General features: G+C 38.4%; 1 protein-coding gene and 1 long non-coding RNA gene across 2 annotated transcripts in view; one reads left to right on the forward strand and one right to left on the reverse strand.

The window, feature by feature from the left end:
* LOC128144950 (uncharacterized) overlaps positions 1-22712 on the reverse strand; it is a 123787-nt gene extending 101075 nt beyond the window's left edge. Inside the window, exon 1 of the long non-coding RNA XR_008236274.1 lies at positions 22574-22712. This is a non-coding gene — a long non-coding RNA (uncharacterized LOC128144950). The remainder of the gene's footprint in view (positions 1-22573) is intronic.
* DSCAM (DS cell adhesion molecule) overlaps positions 1-27471 on the forward strand; it is a 474394-nt gene that overhangs the window by 264623 nt on the left and 182300 nt on the right. The window contains exons 4-5 of the mRNA XM_052794447.1: positions 20873-21019; positions 26579-26857. Coding sequence (XP_052650407.1) covers positions 20873-21019; positions 26579-26857 — 426 coding nt within the window. The remainder of the gene's footprint in view (positions 1-20872; positions 21020-26578; positions 26858-27471) is intronic.

Here is a 27471-nt window from a genome sequence, read left to right on the forward strand (position 1 = left end):
ATTCTTGTCTTTCACTTTCCACGTTTCTTCATTGTCCCTTACAACATAAACCCACCACATCAGTGTATGTTCATTTTATGTGACTTAGATCTTCAAAGTTGGGAAATTTACATTAGCTTATTGGTGGATTTGTTGATGTTGTTACTGGTAGATATAAACCCACTAATATTACACTCAAATTTCTATTTTTGGAACAGTTTGAAGAGCAAATTGTTTTATTTGTCTATTGATTATATTTCTTAAAGGACAGTCCTGCATCTTAGTCTCCTTTACGTATGCATAAATTGTGATTAGTATGCTTTATTCCAACTGCTCCTTAAGAGTGTCTGGAAATCAAGACAGCTGTGCTAAGAACAGTGAGTCTAATACCTGTCCAGCAGAAATATTCTGGTAGCTATTTTTTTCAGTGACACTGTGACAGAAAATAGCCACAGTATCCAAGCTGTAAATTGGAAAAGAAAACAGAGGTTTTCACTGTGTACAGGCTCCTTTGGCGGCTTGACAAACCCTTTAGTTTTGCAAAGTGTGATGTAGTGCATGAATAGAGATATTCATTATAATCCTCATTGTACATACACCTCACAGTATAATCTTCATGTGAAGATCTTATACTTATTTGCAAGAAGTACCAGATGGTTTAATTTTCTGTTTTCAGGGTGCATCACTGTTAACTTACTGCAAATAAATGCAAGAACTATGTCAAATTAGACATTCAGTTTTTCTGTTAGAAAGTGAAGCTCCTCAACCAAGTTCCAAAAGGTTTGTAATTCCTTACACAGAACTGTAAAGGGGAAAAAAAAAACCTCACAAGAAAAAGAAAATGGATCTTTTGCTTTACTCCCAGCTGTGAAACCTTCCATGGTCAGAAACTTCCATTTGAATTTAGGAAAAGAATGACCTGGGTCATCAAGTTCAGTTCCATGAACATAAATACATACTACTGAAGAGTTCACAGAACATCTATTCTTAATTTCCCCCCAAAAACACAAACCAAAAAGCACTCCCTAAAATGATCTTAAAACTTTTGGTATACAGAATCTAAAATACTAAAAAAAACCAAAACCAAACCCCAACCCCAAATAATATGACACAATGAAGAGGAGGGATGAAGAAGTGATATCCCACAACCCTCCAGTGGCAGGATAGCTCTCTCATAAAAGAACTTCCAAGTGACACAGAGAAAAGTAAAAATCCCAGAGGACCTTGCCAGTCTTGTTGGTATCATAATTTTTATTGTTTCCAAATTAGGAGACTGTCTTTAATTCTGAACATGCAAACAACAGATGCCAACTAAGCACTTTAGGTTTTTCTAAGCCTTTCCCCTCAGAATGTTTTCTGCCTATCACCTTGCTGCAAAGGGGAGCAACCTGCTCTGTGCTCAGAAGACAATAGATACATCAAAGAAGTGTCTCGGGGAAGAAATCTTCCTTAACCCTACAGTTAATGATTAGAAGATCTGAATCATAGGATGAACAAAATATGATACAATACATGCTGAGAAACACTAATACCAGGTTTTTGCTTGAATTTAATGCCCAAAGCTTTACTTCACAAGCTTTCTGAACTCCCAGATCATGTTACACAGTCACTTCCATCTCTTTCTCAGGCTCCATCTTGAAACAAGCAGATTTCCCTACTGCTCTGTTTGGGAGGCTTTCCATCTTCTCCCAATCTTCTTCTAATCTTCTCCAAATGTCTAGACAAAGTTTTATCAATGGATAATTTAAAGCCATTAAATCTCATTCCAGTAATGCTCTTTAAATTGAATAATTCTTCTCTCTCCCTGGTATATACACCCAAACATACTTATTTTGTTATTTACTGTAATATTATTATTGACACATTTATTACTAACTTTATTTTAGCAGCACAAATAAACCAACTTTTTAAGGTCCCCTCTAAAAAATAGGTCCTCTTTTTCCCTAAGCACTATATAGCTGATTTTTTGCTCTTATTTGAGATGTCCTTTGTGAACAAAATCAACTTGCATTACAGATGATATCCTAAATGAGCTCTTGCCTGCATCTTATTCAATGGTACTACTGCTTCCCTGTGCCTACCAAAACTCCTCACCCGTTTAATCTTAGAATCCAATTAGGTTCTTTCATGGCTATGTCTCACTGGTAACTCACAGTTGTCCTATCATCCATCAGTACATCCATATTCCTCTCTTTCTCCATCCCTTTAAATTGTTGGACCTCTATCTCATTTAAAAAAAAAAAAAAAAAAGTCATTGTATAGTTAGTTACCTGCTCCACTTTCAGCTTTCTCTTTGTTTTCCTGAATAATGCTCTTGTCCTCCTCAATTTGAACAGAAAAATAATGCTGCTCTTAAAACCAAGGGGAAGGAACATAGACAAGGTGGAGAAGGGTGGGTTCATGTAGTGTTATCTCCTGTCAGCCTTTGTCAGTAAATTTGAGAAAGATTGTAGCACATTTATGCCTTCCCTTTGGGATTGTGACATTTTTACAAAGCGGATACTATGGACACAAGATTGCAGTGTGCATACCTGGCATTGTTAATGAGAACTGATCCTGTTCCTGACTTCCCTAGATTTAACAGAAATTATTTCCAGCCCGAAGAGTGCAACTGAATGTCCACACATTAAATTCTTAATTTCAGTCTAATTTTAATCTCTGGGAGCATAGAAATATCCTGGACTGGAAACTGTATTCCAAAATGTTTTCATTCCCAGGTTTATTACACAATAACAAGGACCAAAAATAAATGAGTGATTTCATAGTTTCAGAATAAAGCTTTCTCACATTCAGGGCTGATGCTAGGAATTAATACTCACAGCAAACATCAAGGATGTTTTCTGAGAAAAGAAATTAAGCACAAAGTATTTTTTTATTGTGTATTGCACACATTCTTAAAGAGACATCTGCAATCACTTCTCCACAAATACGTGAAGCGGACCAGTGTGAAGAAAATGAGAAAAATACGGCTTTTATGTCAACACGAAAATTACTTTTAAGTTGAAAAAGAAGAATATTTGTTTCATAATTCTGAAAGAATGAGTAGTAGGAAATCATAAGTACCTCTACTAATTTTCTAATACAGATTAGGTCCTAATCCAGATTGAAACCAGGAATTACAGAAATTGTAAGGAAGACTATGAAGAAGATCTGAATCTAAAATTAATATCCATTTCTCACCCCCACCCCTCCAAGTCACAGAAGAATTTTGCTTAATGGTTGGTTCACATTATGCTTGGATCAGGCTATCAGCGACTGTTGAGACCAATTCTTGTTCTGTGTGAGCAAATTTGCCACTGTGTGTGTTTTTGATATTTGCTCTGTTCATTTCTTGAAAGGTGCTGCTGCTTTCAAGCCCCTGCCTCTTTATTTTAGCACAGGTTGTTCTGATATTCTTGTGTGAATGCAATACATTCGATCTGGTCAGGAACCCAGAAGTAATGATAAAGTTAGAGAAATGGTTGCTCATGCGTTCTAGGAATTTCTTTACTCAGGGTCTTTTTAGCACAGAAGGGGACAGATGCAATGTGCAGAGAGGTAATTCCATTATAAACTTTTGAGTAATTCCAATTAGAAACCAAAGGCAAGTGTCTTCAAATTATTACCTGGCTTCATGTGCAGAAGCAGACGCCTCCAAAGGAAGCCCCCCCGTAACGTTGTGCTCCGCGGGTGTCTTCCAGGCACAGGAGTAAAGGGGCCGGGCTGCTCAGAGGGAGATGATGGGGCCAGAATTTCAGTAGTAGTTCACTCTAATTCTGCCATAGCAAAGTGTCTAATTCCTACATGTCTGCAAATTCTCATAGGAAAGACAAATGTTCTGCTTTTTTTCTAAACAATCTTTTAAACTGTTTGACCTTCCATTTTGCTGCCTGGAATTTACCATAGAGTTCCTATACTCACTCTGTAATTTCTGCATGAACTGTGGTATTTTTTGTGAATAACCTATTGCTTAAATTTTCCATCTTCTGGCTATTCTCGATCAATTTAGTTTTCACCTTCTGTTAGTGTATGCTGTTATATCTTGACTTGCTAATTTAAAAATCTTCCCTCTAATCCTTCAGGCTGTTGTCATGTCTCTTTATAAGCTCCTTCTTCTTAACCTAAGGTCTTTGACTCTTAAGGCTACCACTGTAAAACTGGGCTTCCAGCTTTTGAATCATTCTTGCAGCTCTTCCCTGAATCCCACCAAATTTTCAACATTATTTCGGTGAAGTGAGATTTACTTTTTTCATATTTCTTTTTTTCCACTTGTTTTAATAGAAAATGTTTCCATAAACAGAGCAGAGAAAGCTGCACAGTTATGAGATCTTTGGATCTATTTTTCTGAACTGAAATTTTGTTTCCCACCTCTCTCTAGCAGGTAGTGGGACTTCACTGAATTCCACCCCCCACCTTCTTGTGTGTTAATGATTTTTCCCGTTGTTAACTTCAGTTCATATATTATACATCTCATCTATAATTTATCATAAAGAGGGACCTTTTATTATTTATCACCTGCATGAGGACATGCATGTGCACACATGCATATATGAGATACTTTCTTACATAAAACTAAAGATTAACGTATAAATATTTAACTGAGGTTATAGTCTAAGCAAATATTGCTCCTAAAAGTTTTGGAAAATACTTTTTCCGGCAACTTTAATATGTACCACAGGGTACAGTCTGGTAAGAAACAGGTGATGCCTCTCCACAGAATATTATTTTAAATGTGAGGAAGAATTAAGGTAATTTAAAATTTTATCATCTTATTAAAGGTATGTTCCACTTCCGTGTATTCCCATTTCTTCTTCAAAACTTACTGTCTTTTAAGAGCTAGTATTGGCCTTAAACATCAATCATATTTTAAAAAGAGATAGGATTTTTTTTATAATTAAACAGTGAGACGACCAGGACTGTCCTGAACAATCATATTGTCTTTCATTTAAGTGGTGTCTGTTGTTCAGAAGACAAACTATCAAACAAACTTTAAAATATGTACTCCTCAGTCAGCCTTCCCTTTCACGGTAAAACTCTGTGAGAATTTTGTCTCAATAAGGGGAGAGAGAAGCCTGGGTCTTACAGAAAGTATTTGTTATTCATCACTGAAAAAATCTCTGTTTCCCAAGGTACAGTGTGGCAAGTGTTTACCAGTTAACTGTAGCAAATACTCCTTCAAAACACAAAATGAGCATTTAACTACACATTTGCAGACCTTGGGCAGCCTAAAACAGCGATCTTTCCTTCTTATATTAAAATATCTATATGAACTTTAGCAACCAGAAATTATTGGGTACCAGCTATTTCTGTCACCGAAGTATGGTGAATGGTGGTTAAACAAAGGTTTATTGTGCCACCAATACTTGAGTGTTGCGGATGCAGAAAAAGCAGCATCTGAGCTAAAAGGCAATGCTGTGTTGAAGTCATGCATTTTAACATATTATGTCCCTAGAAAAACTAAGTGCAGATTATGCTTGAAATGGTGTTAATCGCATAGCTTGCCTCTTAATGTTCAGGTGTTTGTAGCTTCTATTTAAATGGGAAATTATTCTAGGAAAAGGTAGCTAAAAAGTGTCTCAGAAATTAAGTGAGAAAGGGTAACTTTTCATTTAACTTTTTCTTTTTTTTAAGGTAGGAAGAAATTAGTTAGTGAATAGCTGTTACCTTTGGTAATGTCACTTTCTTTCCCCATCCATGGGGGTTTTTTTGATGGCTGCATCTGTATAGTAGAATTTAAAAGTACTTTTTATAGAGACTCAGAAGGCTTTCAGTACAGAGTCCTAGCCACCAAGTGAAATCAGATCTCTCCTTTGGCACCCATCATCTCATGGCTATACTCTGCAGACTATGCCACAGAAGAAGAGCTAGCCAGGTAATAGGAAAAAAGTACAGAAGAGTTTCAGCTTTAATATCTCATTTTGAAAGATTAGGTCAAAGCAAGTCAATGTAACAGGTTGGTCACACAATCAGATCACATCCAACTATTTACAATTAATTATTCAAGCCTTTCTTTGTGCTCTTGTCAATTTGAACAGAAGAGCTGTCAGCTGTTGAGTCTCTATTGAAGACCAGCCTTAGATCGTTATTATTGAACAGCTCCTTACTAGACTCTGGGGCCAATGCTACTGTCAGAAAGAAAAAGAAATGAAACACAGTATATTGACTTTTGGATCTTTTGGATATTATTTATTTAATTTTTCTCCTATCTTCTGTGTTCTTTGCTCTGCAATGTGCTATGCTTTGCACAATGTTCCCTTTGCTCCAGAAAGAACGTAAAGTCAACAAGGCTCAATTTACAGGGATTGCATATATGGTCCACCTTTTTAATGAAAATGCTCTAGGGAGGGAGATACTGTGTCTCAACTGTGGACATGGTGTAGAATGCAAATCCTAGGGTCAGTGACACAAACTCTTGGGGCTCTGCCTAAGAGGATTGGAGTGAAGAAAAAATGGCTTTCTCCTGGGAGATGAAGACTGAGAACTATGAAAGCAATAACGTTGACCCAAATAACAGTTGCTCAAGAGAATGAACCAATGCAGAACTTGCTTAGAATAAATGCCATACAGCTGTCAGATTTTGCTACATTAATTTTCTTTTCGTAAGATTCATTTATGGCTGTTCACATCCCTAAGCCATGGCTGCATGAAAGAGTATACTCAGATTAAAATTGAATATAAGGAAAGAGGAGAAAAATAGTTTTAGTTCAGAGCTTTTTCTTCACTACTTTTTTGCTGCCTAGTTTTGAAAAATAGGGATAATTATTTTTAAATGTTCTTATGTGACACTAGCATTTTTTGAATGCTCACGTAAAGTGTGAAGTCCCCAAAACTGCACTGTGTTTTCTCAGGAAAAAGAAGCACATTGAAGCAAATTGGGTCAATATCCTTACTTTAGATGAATTTGTCCAAAAAAAGAGTACTTTTAGACTTTATGCATTTAAAGCACTGTGTATAGAGAGTCACGCCTCTTTTCAAGCAACTGTCATGCACAAGTAAGAACAACAGACCACTGGTACATGATTTAAAATCCCTTTTAAGCCATGTTCTGGTGGCTTAAATGAGACTCTCATATATGGTTCACAGGTTTTATAATGCTCCCCTGCTTAAAGGTGTATTTTATCCCCACATGCTAATCCTTTAAAGACAAATTCCATGCATGCAGTTGGCCATTGTTGTTCTACATCTACAGTTGTGCAAGGGGTCATGGATGTGTCTGACTTACTTACACTGTGTGTGCTACAACAGTTGTACTGCATCTATCATCAGTGCAAAGTAGGCACTTTAGATTCTGCACATCTTGGATGGACTGAACGTGCTGTACATGTGTAGGCATTTGTGTCAGGTCAGTCCCATTTAGGCAACTTTATGCTGCTTGCACTTTCTGGGAATGCAAGAAATGTCAATTGTAAAGATCTTCATGTATAAATGTTATTAGCATGGTCAAGGCCATCTGTGCTAATGTCATAAGATGCTGACAAGCAAGGTCACTCTGTGACTCAACATGTTCTTTAATGGCCTGTGGAAATACAGAAAGAGAGAATGACTGCTCAGGAACACTGCTTAGGGTCCAGGCAATGCTGGTCTCTGTCTGCTATATTTTTATTTTGTTGAGGTGTTTTTAATCTAATGCTATGCTTCTTCAAAAATAAGTTTTAGAAGTAGAAAAAACGCTTTGTGTGACTTTCAGCCTAAAGTCTAATATTTAGGATATGAGTTTGCAGTAGTTTGTTCTAAAACACCTCTGTTTTCTTAACATTCATCATTTAAAAGATACAAGAAAACACATTATAGTGACTCTCACTGCTTAATAAATGGTGCCATGCAACCCTAAAACAGAGCTGTAAGGGTTAACAAAATAGATGCTTTTTGTCATTTGTAGAACTAATTGTATCTTTAAGTACAGGAAAAGCTCAGGAAAAGCAGAAGAATGTTTAACACAGGCTTGCCTGAAACATTAGTCTGGCCAAAGGCTATATTTTTAAAATAGTTTACTCTGAGGTCTTCATGCAAAATGAGCAACAGTGCAAACAAAATGGCTACAGCATGCTTGTGAACACCGACAATTGAAATAGTAGAATAGCAGTAACATTTAGCTCATACACAGAGCTTTACATATTCAAACTGTGTCCTTCTCGTGTACCTACATAAAGGGTTGGATAGTATCTGGCAGGTCTTCAGGCACAGCACATAAAATGAGGAGTAAGAAAGGATGCTTTTATGCTCAAAGCCCAGCATCGGGATACAGGATTCCCAAATCTGCCACAAACATGCAAGATTAGGCAAATCAATTAGCTTTACTGTGCCTCAATTTCCCAATCAAATAAAAATAAGCAAATTATGAAAATTACCTGAGAAATGTATTTGGGCATATTTGCATAATGTTCCTAATATCTGGACAAGCTTCCAAGTCATGATTCTCTGAGCAGTTCAGAGAAGGCAATGAAAAACCTAAAATACTTACATTTATTCTAAAGGAAAGATGCCTGTGCTTATAATGATATTTCTCCTTGTGCTGCCAGTCTAAGGAAAGTAATAGTACAGAATCAAAGTAATGTTTATGAGAAGGTCTGGAACTACACATCCTTCCTAGTTTTATCTCACATATGTTTTTGAAATTAAGTTGGATTGAAATACCCCTTAATCTTGAGTTGATGCTAAGCATAAATCACACTGTGAATTTAATTCATGCTGAAAAGTTATACTTACTGAACTTTTTTAATTGTTAAAAAGTTAGTTTGCCAAAGATGTCATTGAAGACCCTAACTTGACAAGGCACAGAAAATAAATAGCGACAACCATATCTACTGACAACATTATAACTCACATTCAAAGTGTTTCTGATTGTTGAAATGTTGTAAGAATTATAAAACTTTGTTACCCACAAAAAGTGAGGTCTGCATGCACACTATGCTAAAGCCCCGTATGCTGATGCAATACAGTCTGCAATCAGTTTCTCAGGAATTGCCTGCAGTTATTCCAATTTAAAATCAGTGCGTGCTTTTTTTTCTTCCAGCGAAGTTGATTATATGTGTGACTTATCCTGTATAATACTTAGTTGCTATTTTTCTAATATTCCTTTATGGGGTAATTTCATTGGGTCAGGGTCCACAGGAGTCCTTTTGTTTCATTATACGGTATGGAACAGTACACATTTCTGCTTTTACTACTGTCATCCTGATGCTCTGCCTTTTCTTCAGTTGTTCCGATGCCGTGCTGTATAGGAAACCAATGAACGTTCTGTATGTTTCTATACTGAGGAAAATGTGTACTGAGTCCTAAAAGATGGGACTAGCTTGTCAGGAGACTATTTTTTTAAAAAAAGGTAAGTGTATGAGTGTTAGTCAGAGCTGAATGAAGTTAAAATCACAAAATGCATGAAATGGAGCTCTCTGCCTCACCTGTGTTGTGTGTAAGGGTGAACCAGTGACAAAAGTAGGTTCCCATCATATTCCATAACTAGGTATGTTCAGAGTGGAAATCAGTGTGTATGAGAGAGAGCAAGTTTTCCTCTAGAAAGTAGTATTCAGCTAATGGTACGGGAAATTTTTAAAAATATTTTGATTTTTAAAGAGCTCTTGAAAAGTGACTCCATAGGTTTAACACTATTGTCTTGTTCAAAAAGATAAAAATGTACACCATTAATTGCTTTTTTTCCCTTTAAATTTACTCGCTGAACACTGGACTCTGTCCCCAGGGGAAGCCAAGCGTCTCCAGGGGAAATTATTTAATGTAGCTCTAATTCCTAGTGGAGCTACTTCCTCCCACAGTGAATGTTTTGAATATTTTTTAGCCCAAGAACATTGGTTTACTTTTCCAAATTGAGCGAGGAAGATAATAACTCCTTCCCAAGTCATTACCCTAAAACCAAATTAACCTGTTTAGGTTTCCCTAATTTTACACTCTCAGAATATGTCATTAGGTGAAAATACGATACTGGAAGGTACCATATGAGGCTTTGTCTGTTAGTTACTGCATATACCTTAAATAAAAATTCTGAATGCTCAGATGTCTTGTGAATCTTTGAATAGATTTTTTCATGAAGGGAAGTGGGTACTGTTCTAAATTTCTCATAAAACTGTTCCTTCAGGTTGAGATGCTTCATTACCTTCACAGCTACCTACGAATAAATGTGGTTAAACCTGTGGGGCCACAGAGCTGCAGCTGCTCTAATTAATGTAGCATAATATTGATTATTTGCAGTTAGTCAAAATAATTCTGCTGCTGCTGGCACTTATAATTCTGTGTATGCGAGGCTGTGATTTATTCTGATCATATTGTCTATAACAGTACGTATTCTGCATATACAATGACTTCAAACCTATAAACTATTAAGGTGCACATTTGGTGATGGTGACATAAACCAACTGCTGTTCAGGCCAGAGGAGATGGAGGTTCTCCCTTTACTTAACAAGCTTGTGTTTAAATTTACATGCAGATAGAAGGAGAGATGCGTTATGTTCCTTGATGTTGTAAAGAGTAAAGCAAAAGTTTATCTGTGCTAAGCCACTGGTCAGCTCCAGGCTATTTATTTACTTGGGATGCGCTAGCAAAAGCCTGAGAGAATAAATTTTAATCCTCCAGACAGCTCCATATATCATGGGCAAAGCTGAATCCTCTTTAATCAGAGCCCCTAAAACTAGCTAGTGATTTAAAATTATCTGCTTGCTTTCTAGCTGAAATAAGGAAAGCAGCTTCTACAGCAATGTGCGCAAGGACTCAAATCATCTAAAACTGCAGTATTAAAGATTATGGCAGTTTTATTTAATATCCTGGAGGACTGACAGTTAACATCAGTGGGCAGAGAACTGTAGCTGCTCATGCCTAATATCTTCATAAAAGATTAAGAGGGCGAACAATTAAATATAAACATTATGTGATCAGTCACGTTTATACTATCCAATCATAAAGTAGTAGCAATTAACATAACCTAGTCTGTGTACACAAAAATATAGCTCCTGCATCTCTTTATGCTTTTTAAAAAAAGAGCATGTTTATTCCTCTATAAAACTTGAATACTGCCCATGTCATATAGTGGAACTGGTATGGACAATTGGCATGAAATACGTTTCTGGAGTGTCAGAAGCATGGAGGGGGAAATAAAATATGTTCTGATTTGTATACTTTGTCTAACAATCTGGTTTTCAGAATGGCCATTATCCTAGTATCCAAACTTATCCAGAAAATGATAGCACTGCACATATAATAGCACTAATGCTCATGTGTCTTTCCTTATTCTGTGATTACAGAAACACAAGTGAACTCATGTTACAGTTGAATTTAAAGCAGCTAAAACCATGAATACAGGTACCACCACCTTTCAGGACCTATTTGATTTTTGAGCTTTGTGTTCAGGTCTCATCGTGTCTGAATGTGAACTCAGCACAGTACCAACTCTTGTTCCTATGGTAAAGCTGTAATTGACTCAGCAGATAATCTCTCTCAGCTCAATTTATAAAGGAAAAACTGGAGCTTCTTTTCCCTCCCTCCCCCGTTTCTCTTTCTGTGTCTCTCTTTTTTGCTTTATTTGCTTTCTTTCTTTTTTGTGTTTTTTTCTTTCTTTTTTCTTTTCCTTTCTTTTTCCTTTTTCTTTCTTTTTTACTTTTTTCTTTCTTTTTTCTTTTTTTCTTATTTCTTTCTCAATTTTATTCAACTTATGGTTCTATATGCAATAAATAGGCAGGTTTGTTGTTTTAGCTAGTAATATTGCATACAAAACATTAAGAGAAATTTGGAAACTATAGCTATGGCAAAATCTCAAGTTATAAGAGACAGTAAGCCACTTTGGAATGGAGAGGTAAACACCACAGTATCTAGATTTCTCTAAATCCACTTTCTTGGGAGAGCTGCAGAAAGACATGGTTGGTCACTAATATTCCTTAGAGATATAGGTGCCAAAATAATAGCAATTCTATGTTAACTCTTTTACTCCTTAAGCTTTTCTACTTTCAAGGATCAATTGGAAAATATTTCATGGCCTTGCTCCTTTCCTCTCCTGGCATTTTAGAGAGATGGTGATGATGGTTGAACTGGACCTCCCACACTTTGAGCAGCTGTGACCTCCACTGGCCGAGTGGCAGGGTGACTGATCAGTAACAGATTTACTTGTATACTGATTCAGACTGAGCTGCCACCAAACAGATGTTTCTTGAAGAGGGACCTGACTGAGGTAGAGGAGGTGAGGGCAGTAAAGAGTGGTGGTGTAAGAAAAAAATCTGTCTTAGTTTTGAGCTATCAGTTCTATGTAAATTTTGCAAAGTTAAGAATCCATCTACATTACAACAGGACCTATGTCAGGCCATAGGATTGGAAATGTTTATAAATGTCCTTAACTCTTTGCAGAGAGATAACCTCAGTTATTTTTTATTGAATTGGAAACAGATTATGTGCCTACATAAAATAGAAAAATACCTCACGTAAGGTTGCTTATCTTGTTTTATAAATTTTCAAATTTAATTCTGGGGAAAAAAAAAAGACCAAAAAAAAAAAAAAGACAGAAAGAGAAGGGAAACTGGCTGCTGTGGAACTGAAGAAAAATTCAGACCTGCAAGCTCAGTCTTATGATAGAGATACATCTCTGTGAGCTTTGAGGAGCCTGGAACAACAGATGAAATAATGCAGCAGCCTCCTTTGCCTCAGATAACCACTTCCTATGGCTTTTACGCTTATTTCTTTCCTTGTGTCAGGAAAAGACAGGAAAATGAAAGTCCTTAATATCTCATGAGTAACATTGTACTGTGGTGGCACTTGAGAAGCTTTGCTACTGAATTTTTCTCCCAGAAACTGACTCACACTCATGGCGGCCTCTCCAGTTATCAAACCTCAGATCTATGAGAGATGAAGACCAGGCCATGTAATACAAATAAGTATTTTGTTCTTCAGCAGGTAAGCTGAAGGGTGCAGGTGGTAACACAAGGGAGGGCTAATTCATTGCAATTGATTAAGGAAGAAGTTCATTGCCCTTGGGCTGTAGGACAGTGCTGTGGCTTCCCTCCTGCTACTGTTCTCCTGGAAGTCAGCTGCAGGTTGTGTCCCAGACAGGGAGAGAGGCAGTGGGCAACAAACTCCAAAGGTGCAATTTGTAGACCCCAGAGCTGAGGGAATATGAGGAGCTAAAAAAAATCAGTTTTATCTTCTGTAAGGTCTGCTAGCAGGGCCTGTGAGCTTGGCTGCATCCCTGGGGGGAGGTTGTGCTGCTCAGAGGAGCGTAGTCATGTTTTGACCATCTGCACCACCTACGGTGAGCAACACCCCAGGTGTCTCATGTAGGCTGAGTACATTGTGTGAGTGGTGCTCGGAAAAGTGAAATCCTTACCTCCCTCTTTCCCTACACGTCTCTCTTTCCTCATTTAATCTTTGGTTTGTGTATCAAAAGCATTCGCAGGACTGTGACTTCAGGGCACAGTTTAAGCATGGCTGCTTCTAGCACATTTTCCATGCCCAGAGCAGCAGATTGTTTTGCTTTGAGAATGATGTTGTAGCAGTGCCATAAAACTGAGTTATAGGTTACTCTCTACTTTGGCTCTGTGGGGATGTTTCTCCCCTTGTGTGCACAGGTCACGCTGGAAACTTGCTTAGCAGAAGCAGTTCTATCCAACGGAGGTGACAAGTACAGCTGATAAAAGTTTATTTGTTCTATATTATCATTTGGCACACAACTAGAACAGCCATCTGTTCTCTTAATTTCTATCAACCCAATTTAGACTGCAATAACATAATGCCGTTAGATGTGTTTCCAACAAAGTGAAAATCAAATATGATTTTTTTAAACCATCTTGAGGATAACATCACTCCTATTTAAAGACTACAAGCATGCTGGGGGAAAAGGGCATGATAAAAGAATAATTAATGTTACAGTTTTAAAATATTCTCATTTTCATACAAGATTATTATACACTAATTCAACAGGAAAGTGTTCACATTTTCTTATGAATTATACATGAGAACAATTTCACATAGGAAACCTAAACAGAATTATTTTAACTTATTACTCAGACCTGTAAAAGTTTATTTTAATCTCTGATATTATACAGTCTAATGGAAAGCATTAAAAACCTTACATAAGAGCAATTTCATAATTGTTAATGTGACCTCTTCTCACTTAGAGAAATGAACACATGATTTGCTAATGCAGCTCAACTTTAATGAAGCCACTAGGTTATTTAGGGCACTAGTCAGCAGATAGTAAAATGAGGGGTGTGTTTGTAAAATGTCATGGAATTTGGGGCCCTTAGCTCAGGTTGGCCTAGCCTAGGTACAACCCAGTTTCCTCCCCCTCTTCCCTGTTCTCTTCAGGGTCTTACTACTTTGAAATATGTATCTTCAAATCAAGTGGTTTGGTAATATCTCAAATGAAGACATAAATTTAAAGTTTCAGTTAATGAATGAAATTTAGTTAAGGAAAGACATGTTGATAAAGTATGCAAACTGTTCAAACGTTGGTGTAATGGCAAATGATGATATGGCTTGGTGAGTTGTGTAGGGAGATTGGATTCTGTGGTAAAGAATTCTGATTTGAACATGTAGTTTTTCATACAGCCAATTGTAGTGTCAAGACACACAGACAATAGGTTGCATCTACAGAATGGGGGAAATCTATTCTCTAAGTCCATGACTCTGAAAAGGAAATCACAATTTTCAGTGAATAACTGAAGCAAGTTAGCACTGATAAGAGGACTACTGTAATTCCTGGATGCGTAAGTGGAAGGGAAATTTGTGTAGAGGAGTGGTGACATTTTGCATTCACTATTACCAGAACCATTACTGAACTTATGTGCATGATCCAAACTTGAAAAAGAACTTCAAAAAGTTGTTAAGGTGTTAGGCAAGAACTACAGGAATATTTCAAGATATGAATAATTCATAGTAAATGATTTAGGAAGTTCAATCTGTATAACTAATTAAGGAGAAAGATGGTTTAAGAGGCAATTTCCTCATGTTCTGTAAGTACTTAAAAGGGCAGAAGATTTCTGACTGCAGAGGAAATCTTTAATGAAGGCAGAGTAAGATCTGATAGCTGGGGTCAAAGCCAGATAGACCACAAACAATACACTAACTTTCAAAAGTGAGAATAATTAACCATTCAAATAATTTACCCAGGGGTATCACATGCTCTCCGCTTACAAGAAATCTTTAATCATGACTAATGTCTTTTTAAAAAAGCTATAGCTTAACTTCCAGGTACAGACTTGGTGCAGGAGTTAATGGGTGAAGCATGAAAGGTGAGAATAAATGACTCTAATGGTCTTTCTAGTCCTTGGATCTATATAGGTTTTTTTCAGTCTCACAATGAGGCAAAGTTATGTATTAATGACAGATGAGATGTTGGAGAAAGAATTATGGGTTCCATTCCCTGTTTTTCTACTGACTTGTGTACATTGATCCACTCAGTAGGCTTCTCTGTAAAACATTTAAATTTTAAATAGTAATATGTTACTATGCTTGCCCACCTCACCAAGGCAAAAGGTAGTAAGGGTTCCTAACATCCTTTGAACTCTTTGAATGAAACTCATACTACAGATATTGGACCAGGTTTTCAAAGGCACTAAGCACTGAAAGCAAAAAAAAAGATGTAAGCTTTCAACATCTCTGAAAATCAGATGCTGAAATTATTATAATCAAGTTTTCAAGGCATTAATACAAACACTGCTGAGGAGGAATAATAAATGGGAATTATGAGCTATATTTTGACAGTGTTCTTTTTAATTGTTGTGAAGGAGGCTTCTTTGCCTTCCTCCCTTGAAGCCTGCAAACAGGCAAACAAACAAAAAGCTTCAGTTTATCTGAAAGGATGTTCCATTTAAAAAAAAATCCTTATTTGGCATATTAAGTAGGTGAGTCAAAAAAATTAGACTTTGTTACAGCAAAGCAAGAGCGATTAAATTAAATGCGCCTCAAGAAGAAAGCACTCCTCTAGATCAACAGGGCAATAAGAGCTTGTCGATCCCCATCCTGGTGCATTTCTAAACACTTTTTGAAGTACAGAAGGCAGAACACTCAACACTTAGGCTTTGTCACAGCTGACAGCCTGTCGGTTTTAATGAAAATGCTCTCCGTTTAGAAGATGACAGAAATTACATGCATTTCCCCTTTTATTTTTCTGTCATCTTTTCTGTCTCGCATTTTTACACTAGAAGGAGGGGTTGGTTATTAAAGCATTACATAAGTATGCAAAATATATTAAGAAGAAGAGAGGAAAAGGGAAAGCTTTAGCCCTGCAATTACACACAATGTGTGTTGGTGAGAAATGTACACTGTGGGATAACATCTGATATGTGGCAATAACTATTTACTTTTAGTTATCTTTAAAGAGGGTGAGGCAAAAATCTCTAGATAATGCCTTAAGTGAAGGTTTTATTATACAATTGCCTGAGTAATTTCCAACAGGAAGATGATCTAAGCAGTGCTAGATAGCTCAAGTATGTTCATAACTTCTCTAGAAAATATAGCAAGATAACACTGAACAATTTCTTGGCTCTGCACAGCTTTCACAAACCTCTTTTATTAAGTGGCAGGCTTTTAATAAGTGTAGCCACTCTCATTGACCCAGATGTACAACTGCATCTGAAAAAACCCACTTCCAGGACTGAGGAGGGAAGGCTTCACTTGCAAATATGTCAGTACTATGGGATCTGGAAATAGCCCACAAATCTATACATATTATTCAGCCTGGCAGTAGCCACTCCAAGTTTCCCCAGTTTCAATTCCAGAGTGAGTATTAGCAGCAATAACGTACAAGGTAGAAATACTGAGGAAGTGAGCTTTCGGCAGCTATAAGGAAAGCTCTGAATTTCATCTTCTAACTTAATTTCTGTGACAGTTGCTTCATGCTTATCCTAAGAAGAGAGACAAATTTAATTGTTAATGATGGCCTGTGCAGACCATATCTCAAAATTGTGCAGAGGATCTGAAAATAGTGAGAGCTTTAGAAAAGCATAGAGAAAGGAATCAATTTTTAAACTTTGGACACATTTGTATGAACTTAAACTTGTGCATACTAGTCACCTCCAACAGTGTGACTCTTTGTAGAAATGGAATTATGTATATTTAGCAAAGGTGAAACTGGATCCCAGAAAAAGAAAGCTATGTGAAGCCATTGTACCAGGAGCACATTTCTGCCTTTCAGCTGTTTAGGTTCCACTTGCTTGATACAAATGCACAGCATGTGCAGATTTACTGGAGGGACCAAAATGGTCACAACCATCCATCCCATTAGCACCTTTTTATGTGTTCCTCATCCTGTGATGTGACAGCTGAGCAGTGTCTCCACCAACATCTACCCCTGTATAGTTTGGTAATGGGGTTACATACCAGCTTGAAAAGTCTGATCTAAGCCTTGATCAGGCTGTAGAGGACATGTCTGCACGGTATATGCAGTGCTGGTTCAGCAGCCTGGCAGCCCTGCCAGCCGAGTGGCATTGCTGTGGGCAAGCACACGTCTGAACTGGCTGTGCTGTCTAAAATACAGAGCTGGTTAATGCTCACATCGCTGGAAACAGAAGCAAGAAGAGATTAGCTTTCCTCCATACCCATCATTAACCCCAAGTAAAGTCCTTAAATGTGATTGCCATCTCCTGAAGCTGCCATTTTATGCTGCCTACAGACTAAGGGAGACAACTGTGCTTTAATTACCTGTAATCCTTATAACATATTTCTTGGCAAAGGTAGACTTTCTTTATGGATATTTCAGTAGTGCTGCATCTATCTGCATGTGACACAGAAGTCAAACAGCCCATGGTTTTCACACCAAAATTCTAAATATCCTTCTAACCTAGAATTAGGGGTAAAGGTAAACCTTGTTAAAGGGTACAGATGCTGAGTACTTATGTGATGAGGAGATAGGGTAGAATGGCACAAGTGTTTATGTCTGAGTAATTGGGGACTGTGAAAGGAAAAGGAAGAAATACTCAACATAGGACATTACGTTATACCTAGGAGTTACAGTGTGAGGATCAACCAAAAAAAAAAAAAAAAAAAGAAGTATTGTCTGACCAACGGGAAGCACTTCTGTGTGAATCATTATGAGCCTGCATCCCTAAGTGGCAGTAGGATTTTCTTTGTTGTGGCTTTGGAGCTGGACTGTATGACTGACAGCAGGTAAAGGACAAGCCTGTGATTGTTAAGGGGGTTCACTAGGTGACTGCCTGCACACTTGCAGACTATGCTTTCTGGTTGCTAGTAGGTAGCTGTTAGCTGTCTGGTATATGTAGAAAACCTTATTAGCATGTTTGGTCAAGCCAAGCTATTTTGTGACTAGCAACTTATTAGTAATTGAGAAGCATATTTTATTGGTTTAACTTATTGTTATTAACTGTCTATATCATTTCCTCCAAACATTATAACTAATGTCTTAAAATACAAGATGCAAGATAGCTTTGCTTTTCTTGTGTAACCATTTCAATGCCATATTTCAGACAGCTGGCTGTGAAACTGAAATATTACGTATTCAGGTGCTTTTCCTGCTACTCTCAACAGTACATTTGTTTATAAGTAATTTGTGTTGAAACACAAGCCTTCTGTATGCAAGCAATTAAATTTCCAGAGGCATATGAAGTCAATATGGCCTCTGTATAAGAAGGAACCTCCCTAGCCTCTAAACCTCCCTCGGCTGGAATATAGTGTTGCTCATGGCTGAGGAGAGTACTCTTGCCATCCAGTCCTCCCTCCTCCTTCACACCTTCCCTTGCCCAGCTCTTCTCCTTCAGTAGCAGGCAAGTAGCTCAACATCTTCTATGCCTCCACTCCAGGGATTTATTTTGTTAATATACTTCTTAGTAATGGCACATGTTATTTGAACAAACAAGGTACTTCAGAAGGATATGCGCAGTGTGGTTTATGCTTTTCCAAAGTTGTGACCTAACTGCTTCCATGCTTGTGCCTTGACCTTCAGGAGAACAGGGCCAGCCAAGACAAGTCACCAGTGTGATTATTTTATAATACAGTATTCATACAAGGATGAGAGAGGTAGGCTTCTGTTGCTTTATTCAATATTCTCTGCTCTAAGGGTCAGTCCTGTCCCATGACATTAAATGGTTGCTAGAATTATTTTTTTTCCATTTCTTTCAGATTGTGGTTTAAAGGAGATTGCCCTTTGTAATGATACCTTTTCCTTTCTGTCTTTTCTCTGCTGGATTGCTTTCCCACTGATGCATTTGTGAGCAAGCACCCTGACTACACTTAATTATTAAAAAGTCATTGCTCAAATAGAGCTCTGAAGAAAAGGAAATATTTTTTACTGCCTGTTTACTGAATATTAGTTCATGATGGCTTTCATCTTTGTGTATTCTCTCCCGTAATTTTGGAGCCAGGTATGTTTTGTAATACATAGGTAGGGGTATGTATATTGTAAGAGCTACCAGCTACTAGAGAAAAAATAGCAGACAAAAAAGAAAGAAAAGATATTAACATTTTCTCCAGCATAAAGTTTTAGAAAAGCATACATAGCTTAGACTGCAGTATTTTTTAAATGGAAAGAGTGACCAGGTGAGGCCCAAGTTTGCAACGCATTCTAACCACATTACTTCCATTTATTGTAATATGGGAAAAGCTTTAGAGTAAACATGTACCATGTAGATGTTAGTTATTTGTGTCCTTGCTTTTAGAACATGCAGTTACAACAGAACAGAGGCATTTGTGCAGGTGTCAAATGATCAAAATTGCACACGTGTACATACGTACCATGATATTTTCCACATATTCTAGAGTTAATAATAAAAAATATGTATTTGAAGAGAATTTCAACCATATTATTTTCAATTTGAATGAACACTGGGAGAAATGGTGACCATGAACATGTCAGTCTTGTTCAGGTTTAGGGGGCAGTCACTTTGCTAGACTTAATTTTCTTCCTGAAATAAACCTTTCTCTGTAGAATTTAAAAAAAAAAAGGTATCTTTGGGTATTAAATAACACATCCTGTGCTATTTATTTAAGCCCTTCTTTTAGACCCAGAGTCTGTCTACCTGCTTATATTGTGCTTCTCTAATCACAGACTGCAATATTATTAAAAAAAAAGTCCACAGCAGATCAGATAATGTATTAACTCATCTTCTGCCAGTAGCTTGGCCGTGGAAGTACTGAACTGCAGGGAGCTCAGCCTGTCCTACTGAGCCCTGGGGTGCATTAACCCGCGTGAAACATGGACAGGGTGGGGTGGGACTGTTCCTGACACTTGTGCTGTCTAGCTGGCAGCTAGCACAGGTATGTACAGCCTCACTGGGGTCAGCGGTGTAGGCAACAACAGCAAGGCTGGTTTTGCTGTCTTTGTTTTCCCTGCAGCAGGCTGTGGAGCAGGGCTGTGCAGTACATGGCTCTTATGGCCGGAAGTCTTTAGCAAATATGTCCCATATTCTTGGGGTAAAAACTTCCTCCTTTTGTGAGTTTCTCTTGCTTTCACTGATCCCTTTAGTTTTACTTTTTATGATCTTTTTTTTCTCAGTTTTCTGGTGTACCTGGACAACAGATGCCATTTTTGGCTAATATTGTTTAATTATGCATGCTGTCCCAGACTGTCTTTCTAACACGTACAGGTCTGCTGGTCAATTGCCATCATATCACTCTACAGTATTGAATTAAACTGGATTAAATTCTGCATTGGTTCTTCACTCTGTATTTTATTTCAGATGCCTCTTGAATATTGTTTGTTGATTGTGATATAGACAATGGCGCATATCTTTCCTTCATTCCTCACATTTTCCTTACAGATCCCTATCTTTTTTATAAGAAGTGCACATGAATTAATATCTTTATATGCATTTGCAGTGAGTACTTAGCAAACTTATAATTGGTAGTTTCTAGAATCTGGAAAAAAAGCCTTCAGAACCCTCCAGTCTGTGTCATCCACCCCCCAGTGTGAGCAAGGAGAACACAGTAAGAACCTGCAGATATTTTAAACACTGCAAATTCTTGTGTCTTTCAGGACCTAGATTTCTCATCACATCCACGGGAGCCTTGTATATTTTAGACGTACAGAATGAAGATGGACTGTACAACTACCGATGTATCACAAGGCACAGGTACACTGGAGAAACACGACAAAGCAACAGTGCAAGACTTTTTGTATCAGGTACTCCTTCATATATCATGTTAAATTAAGTACTGTATATGCCTCTCTCTAGTGCGCTAAACTGGCAAGGCAGGTTCTTGTGCCCATATGCACTAACAACCAAGTTGTCTATCAAATGGAAAGTAGAAGTGGTCAGCTGTGAGCTGCTGCTGCAAAATAAAATGTCCCATTTTAAAATCCCTTTTACTGTTTTTCACCTCCTATTAGATATTTCCAGAGAGCCTGTAGGGAGCACTGGCATTTAGTACAGTGATTTTTAGTAGGTTTAGAGAACTTTGTAAAAGGACTGTGGATGGGATTCATCCCATTAAAAGTAGACTTGCACAGTGAAAGTATCTAGTCACCTTAACTTCCCTTCGTAACCAAAGGAGAGGAACACTTTTAGGGGTAGTGTATCTGACCTACTTCAGCTGCCCACTTTGAAGTGAGATGAATTGCCCCATGGTGCCTCTTTTTCTGTTAACCATAGCAGGAGCTCAGGACATTTAGCTCAGCTGTAGATATTTCCACTGCAGGAGTCTCAGGTTAGCTCAAGTGCATTTCAGCCTTCCTTTTCATTCATCACACTCCTTCCCTGGGGAAAACAGTGTGTTTCCCTGCTTTCAGGAGGGATCTCCAGCCAGAAGGGGTACATGACCTGTCCCAGTCCACCCAGGGTGCTGCAGGTAGGCAGGAGGGTTAGCTGGTGGTGTCCATGGGTAGAACTAAGAGTCCCAGGGCAAATGGCCTCATGCAGCAGGTAGGAAAATGAGAAAGTATCGGGGTCATTTTAACTTTTCCTTGTAATCGTAAATCACCTCCTAATTGTTGTGATGGACTGTTGGGTTCCCACACACACACACACTAAACACTTAGGGCTGTCGGTACAGTGCTGCTCCAATCCCACCTTCTCCCCATTTTGTCTCAGTGAGAGGAGGTGCCACTTGTGGGTAAGGTGAGAAGGAGGAGCTGACCCCAGGTGTGGGTTTGGAACTTGCTCTCAAACATCTCTGCATAGGATTAGCTCTTCTCCACCTCCCCTTCTTCTCCCTCATTTGCTGGGTGCCTGTAACTGTACCCTCTGTTTGCATGTGAGCAAATCTGCAACTGTATTCCCACATCTATAGAGTTAGGTAGGACTGTATTTCTCTTCTGTCTCCCTGTATCCTTCCCATACAGAAGACATGCCCACCATCCCACTGAAAGCCCCACAGAACTTTTTCTCCTTTTCACTGTTACTAAGTTGCCCTAAAGATCAGTCAGGGTATGGTGACCTTCACAATCTAACAGTCAGTGGGGTCATTCTCCTTTTGACCTTGTCCTCTTGTCTTTTGGTCTTTTTGTCAGAAAAAAAAATAATCTAGTGATTAGGTCTCAGCTCTCCACCCTCTGTTCGAGAGCCCTAACTAAGGGAGACAGAGGTGGGCACGGGGTTTTCCATTAGTAACATACTTATTGCCCTCCTCCACAATGGTCATTGCTGAAGGATTCTGGAGCCCTCTGAACACACAAGTCAGTACTTAAATATACTAATGATAAAAAAATAGTGTGATTGTTCAGGTTAGAATCACTTACCAGTCAGATGCAGGAGTTTCTTCCTTTGATATGTGTCTCCTGTGGGTAAAACTCTTGCCTCTGCTTTTTCCAGCCACATGAAGAAGTAGTTTTCCTGCACAATAATCTGCCTGCTTTGGTCTTATAAGCATAGGCAGGGTCCCATCCTTCTAGCTGGTTCCATAATATGGTCTGCTTCCGTATGAAATCATGCTAAGGCTGAGCCAGTGGTAACATAAATAAAATCAGGCTTGTATCTTGGTTACCACGGGAAAATTTCTAGTTACTTCACTGAACAAAAGGGGAAAAATGAAAGCTCTGTCTTGTTTGTAATTCAGGACAATCACCCTAAAAGATGTGCTGTGTCTGGAGTTCCCTTTTCTATTCTCCTCCACAGACCAAATGTAAACAGGAAATTTTACCTCTGTGCAACACCTGGCTTTTTTAATTCAATGGGGTTAATTGTTCTCTATCAGATCTATAGTGGGGTCTGATTTCCAGTCCTGTTAGTCTACTGAACAAGTGCAGCAATTGTGGGCAAGAGTTTCTCTCTTAATATTTCTCTAACAGGTTTTCTTTTTCCTTTACTGGAATTTATATTTTAAAATAGTGAGTCCTTTAAGAACGGAGATCAGAGAATCCATGAACATAGTTGTGAATGGTCTGCTTGCATGAGACCTACATTTTTGCCTGCCTTTTACATCCATAAATATTCTCTGCTTATTTGGGAATGAAATAGTTTGTGGTCAGTATTGACCATAGTCTCTTGACCACATTTTTAATCCAAGTTAAGCTTTGTTATTGTTTGAAAGAGTGAGAAAGGTAATGTACATATAATAGCAAATACACATGTGAATAAGTAGTATGCCTATGAACAAAGCAAAGTTCCAAATTTCATTTGGAGTAAGAATATCTCCTTGAAATCATGTGGCCTTTCTAAATAAAATTAAAACCAAGGCCATTAGCATGCTACAGAATATTCCTCTAATGCCCATTATAGCATGTTTTTCCAAAAATAATTTTGTCCAGCCATGAATCCCAGCTCCCAAAATCTTTACCATTTTTTAACCCTCACCCTCCAAAAAATCCTTATGATTTTGAAAAAGTAATGAGTTTCTTGCTCTGTCCTTCAAAGAAAATCTGAAGTAGAATATTTTAGAACAGTATTTTGCCTCAGTTTTTCTGCTGTTGTCCTTGCTAGAAGTCATTTGCAGCTGACTGTTAAAGCATAGTAAAATAATAATTCAAAAGAGTACATACCACATATTGGAATTGGGTTATGTTACTTTGCTATTTGCCTCATTGCAGGTGATTGCAAATGAACCTTGGGATTTCTTTTGTGCTTTTTTTCCTGTCTTTTTTTTTTTTTCTTTTTTCTTTTTTTCCTTAACTGGAATATATGCAATGTAGGAGCTCTAAATAGCAGTCTCTTCCAGGGACATCCCAAAGAGATGTTTCTACCATCCATTTAAATATATAAGTACAGAGTGCAAGAAAGCAGGTCACTGGAATCATATTTTGTGTATCCCTGAATATATTTGAAGTACCTCCTCTACAAGAACCAACTCAAGGCTTCTCAAGTACATAGGCAAATCCCAGTTTAGCTGTTCCATGGATGGGACTCCAGCCTGGCCTCCTCCTGCTAAGGCTCAGTTTGAGAAGGGAAAAAGTGAAGAGAAGTGAACCTGGCACAGAGGACCCAGGGACTGGTGTGCTGTTCTTGAAGGGTGAGAAATGGTAGCTGCAGAAGGGGACTGTGCCTCCCATGGCATCTGCTGCCGTAGCCCCCAGCTCCTGGGGGCAGCCCACCTGCCTTCCCAGGCTTCTGCCTAGGCATGGGGGCAGGTGGGCAGCAGCTGCTTTGCTGTCACCATCAGCTTGTTGTCCGAGGTGGCTTCGTGCTTTGCCTGGGCCCAGCATCAAAGCATGTGTGGTTCTCTGCTGCAAACTAGGAGGCTGTCAGAGTGTGATACTTACTAGCCCCAACTTTTCCTTACCATTACTTTAATTCCTCCCCTGGTGGCCCCCATCCTGCTTTGAAGTCCATGCGGTACTTTGTGTTTTTCTACTTAAAGGCTTGCAAATGGGACCACATATATCCTTCACAAAGTCTTTTGAAGTTAAAAGTGTATGGAGAAGATATGAAGCTACTGTGAGTTTTGAGTAGAAATGTGCAAACAATACCTTTATAAGTCAGTTCTATTTTTTTATTATTTAATTATTACTTTCAATTGAAAAAATTGATTTCGTGTAGATGTGACCTTCCTAAGAGCCAGAGCTGTAATTTCTTGTGCGCTTACGTTTTTACTGATTTAATTCCTCAGGCTGCACAAAAGAATCTATGCACTGAAAACATAGATGCCTGATGACCCAAAAGGCGAGAAAAGAACTGGCTAATCAATTAGTCAAATTGACATTGGCCTTCCCAATAGCATCCTGGCAGATTGTGCTTTCACTAAGCCAGACATAAACAGCATGGCAAGCTCAAAAATATAACCCTTCTTGATGCCAAATATGGACCCTGAGGCTACTGATGCATGCAAAATCATTTGTTTAACTACTGGTTGACATGTTTCTAATGAGACAGACAGTAAGTTGCTGTAAACTGAATGTGGTTTTGCTTTCAGTGGCTCAACTTTTTGCTGGCATCTAGAGAGCAGCAAAACCCCTGTGGTTGTCTTTCACTGAACTTGGCATTTAGGGTTTTATCTCGATATTCACATAAAATTTACTCAGCCCATTTGTTTACCATCACAATTTTAGTTTCTGGATTGATAGTATAACTTACATAGTGCCTCTAGCTATTTGTTCTCAAGCATACTCTCCCAAGTGTGGCTGCAGTTCATGAAGATATACCTAAGCTAGTTTTAAACTAACTAGCTCAGGTACTGATTACACTATCACTTGAGTAGCTTAAATTCAGCATGAACTGCTTCTTTAATCTCTCCAGCTCCTAACAGGAACCTGCTGCAGCTGCCCTGTGAGCAGTAGCAGAGCTAGCTAAGTCAAAGACCACTTGAAAATGTCAAAATGATTGCAATCACACCTACACCCAGGCAACTATGATGTAGATATACTCAAAAAGAGATCGGTGTGTCAGATAGGAGTAAAGGAGTTGATCAGCATGTGGAGTTTCTTTGTGAGACAGAAGTCCTAGAAAACTGGGTGCATGTGATGCGAAAATACTTAGATGAATATTTGTTGATTTATTGTCCAGTATTTCTGTTGCAGTAGCTCCAGGATGGGCTTCCATCATGCTGCATGCTGCACAAAACTGTAAACCATGTCATCCTCTTCCTGCAAAAGTTTTCAAGCTTAAAAAGCCAGAATCACAGAGTAGTATTTCTGGTGGAGTACTTGCACCTCTGGTGAAGGCACTCTGCTAGACTTCTGCGAGATACGTAAATATATATCAGGTGCTACACAAGTGTATTGGTCTGAAAGCTGCTTTTCTCAGTAAGTTGAGCACAAAAAGTTGGAGTATTAAGCTGTAAGTTGGTCTTGTCACATTAAGTTCTTTTTCCAGAGAGGAAGAAAAGGCTTGTCTGTCAGTTAGACTGCAGATGGAAATTCCTGTGTCTTTGCCCTTTTCTCTCCTGACATGGGGATAGATTGCTTTTCAATTCAAAGCCTTCAGACCACCGAGAAGCATGGAGAATCTGTTGGCTTCATTCTAGCAGAGTAGTGCAGGCATAACAGTAATAAATATTAAGGCAACACATTTCTGGCTCTCCATTCCTCTGATAGAGCACATGAAGGATGACCAGAGAAATGGTTGCCACCTGGAAAAAATCCAGTGAGAGGATTTCCAAGTAGCCATGAGATGCTTCAGTAGTACATGCTGCTGGATCCCAGCCACCACTACTGAGATATTACATACTGATGGCTGGGTCACAGTAGCAAATTGTAGTACATAAAACACTGGGCTAGTAAGTCAAAAAATGCAGGAGAAAAAATATTGGCACATTGCTTAGTGAATGAAAGAATTTCGATGCTTCCATTGAAAACTGCTGTTTGTTCTTTCAGATCCAGCGAATTCAGCTCCATCTATTCTAGATGGGTTTGACCACCGTAAAGCCATGGCAGGACAGCGAGTGGAGCTGCCTTGCAAAGCATCAGGGCACCCCGCACCAAAGTATCGTTGGCTGAAGGACAACGTTCCCTGGGAGCCTGACAGCAGGTTTCGGCAGACAGTTACAGGTCTGCTGATCGAGAACACGCGTCCCTCAGACTCAGGCAGCTATGTCTGCGAGGTGTGGAACAACTATGGGACTGCCGAGATGATAGGACGTCTGTACGTAAAACGTAAGTCCTGCACTGAGTGAAGATCTCAGGCCACTTCTTACTTGGGTGTTTGCATCAGGAAAGATGTTGCCATATCTTGCTGTACCTTCTGTTTTGTTACTTTATCTTAGCAATGCTTAAACTTCTCAAAGTTGTGGAACAACAGAAAGTAGGCTCTGTGGAGATGAGTTAGTTAGACAATTGAGCGATCAGAAGTGCAAATAGATGCAATTTCTAATGTAGCTATATAATTTATCACATGGAGGATATGTAATTTAGAAGCTTGAATTGGATGCTTAAAAAGAAATTGCAAATGTTCTCATGAATAAAGCTGCCAAACTCTCATTGCCATGACTCATGCTGTTCGGTAATATTGAATACTCATACCTCCCCTCAGTTGAGTATTCATGTGTGAATATTCTGAATGTTTCACAAATTCTACAAAGATAATTATTACTCAGAAGCACTGCACTGGAAAAGTGTTATTCTTCTATTGTTAAAAAAAATTTATTTCCTGGAATAGAAATAATGCTTTGTGAACTAATGTTTCCACCTATACAGCATGACTAGCAAACTGAAAAGGGAGAAGTTTGTGAACAGTTCAGGCCATAAAAATGTCTTCACAAATAATTACA

The sequence above is a fragment of the Harpia harpyja genome, chromosome 8 (genome assembly GCF_026419915.1).
Source record: "Harpia harpyja isolate bHarHar1 chromosome 8, bHarHar1 primary haplotype, whole genome shotgun sequence".
Taxonomy (NCBI): Eukaryota; Metazoa; Chordata; class Aves; order Accipitriformes; family Accipitridae; genus Harpia; species Harpia harpyja.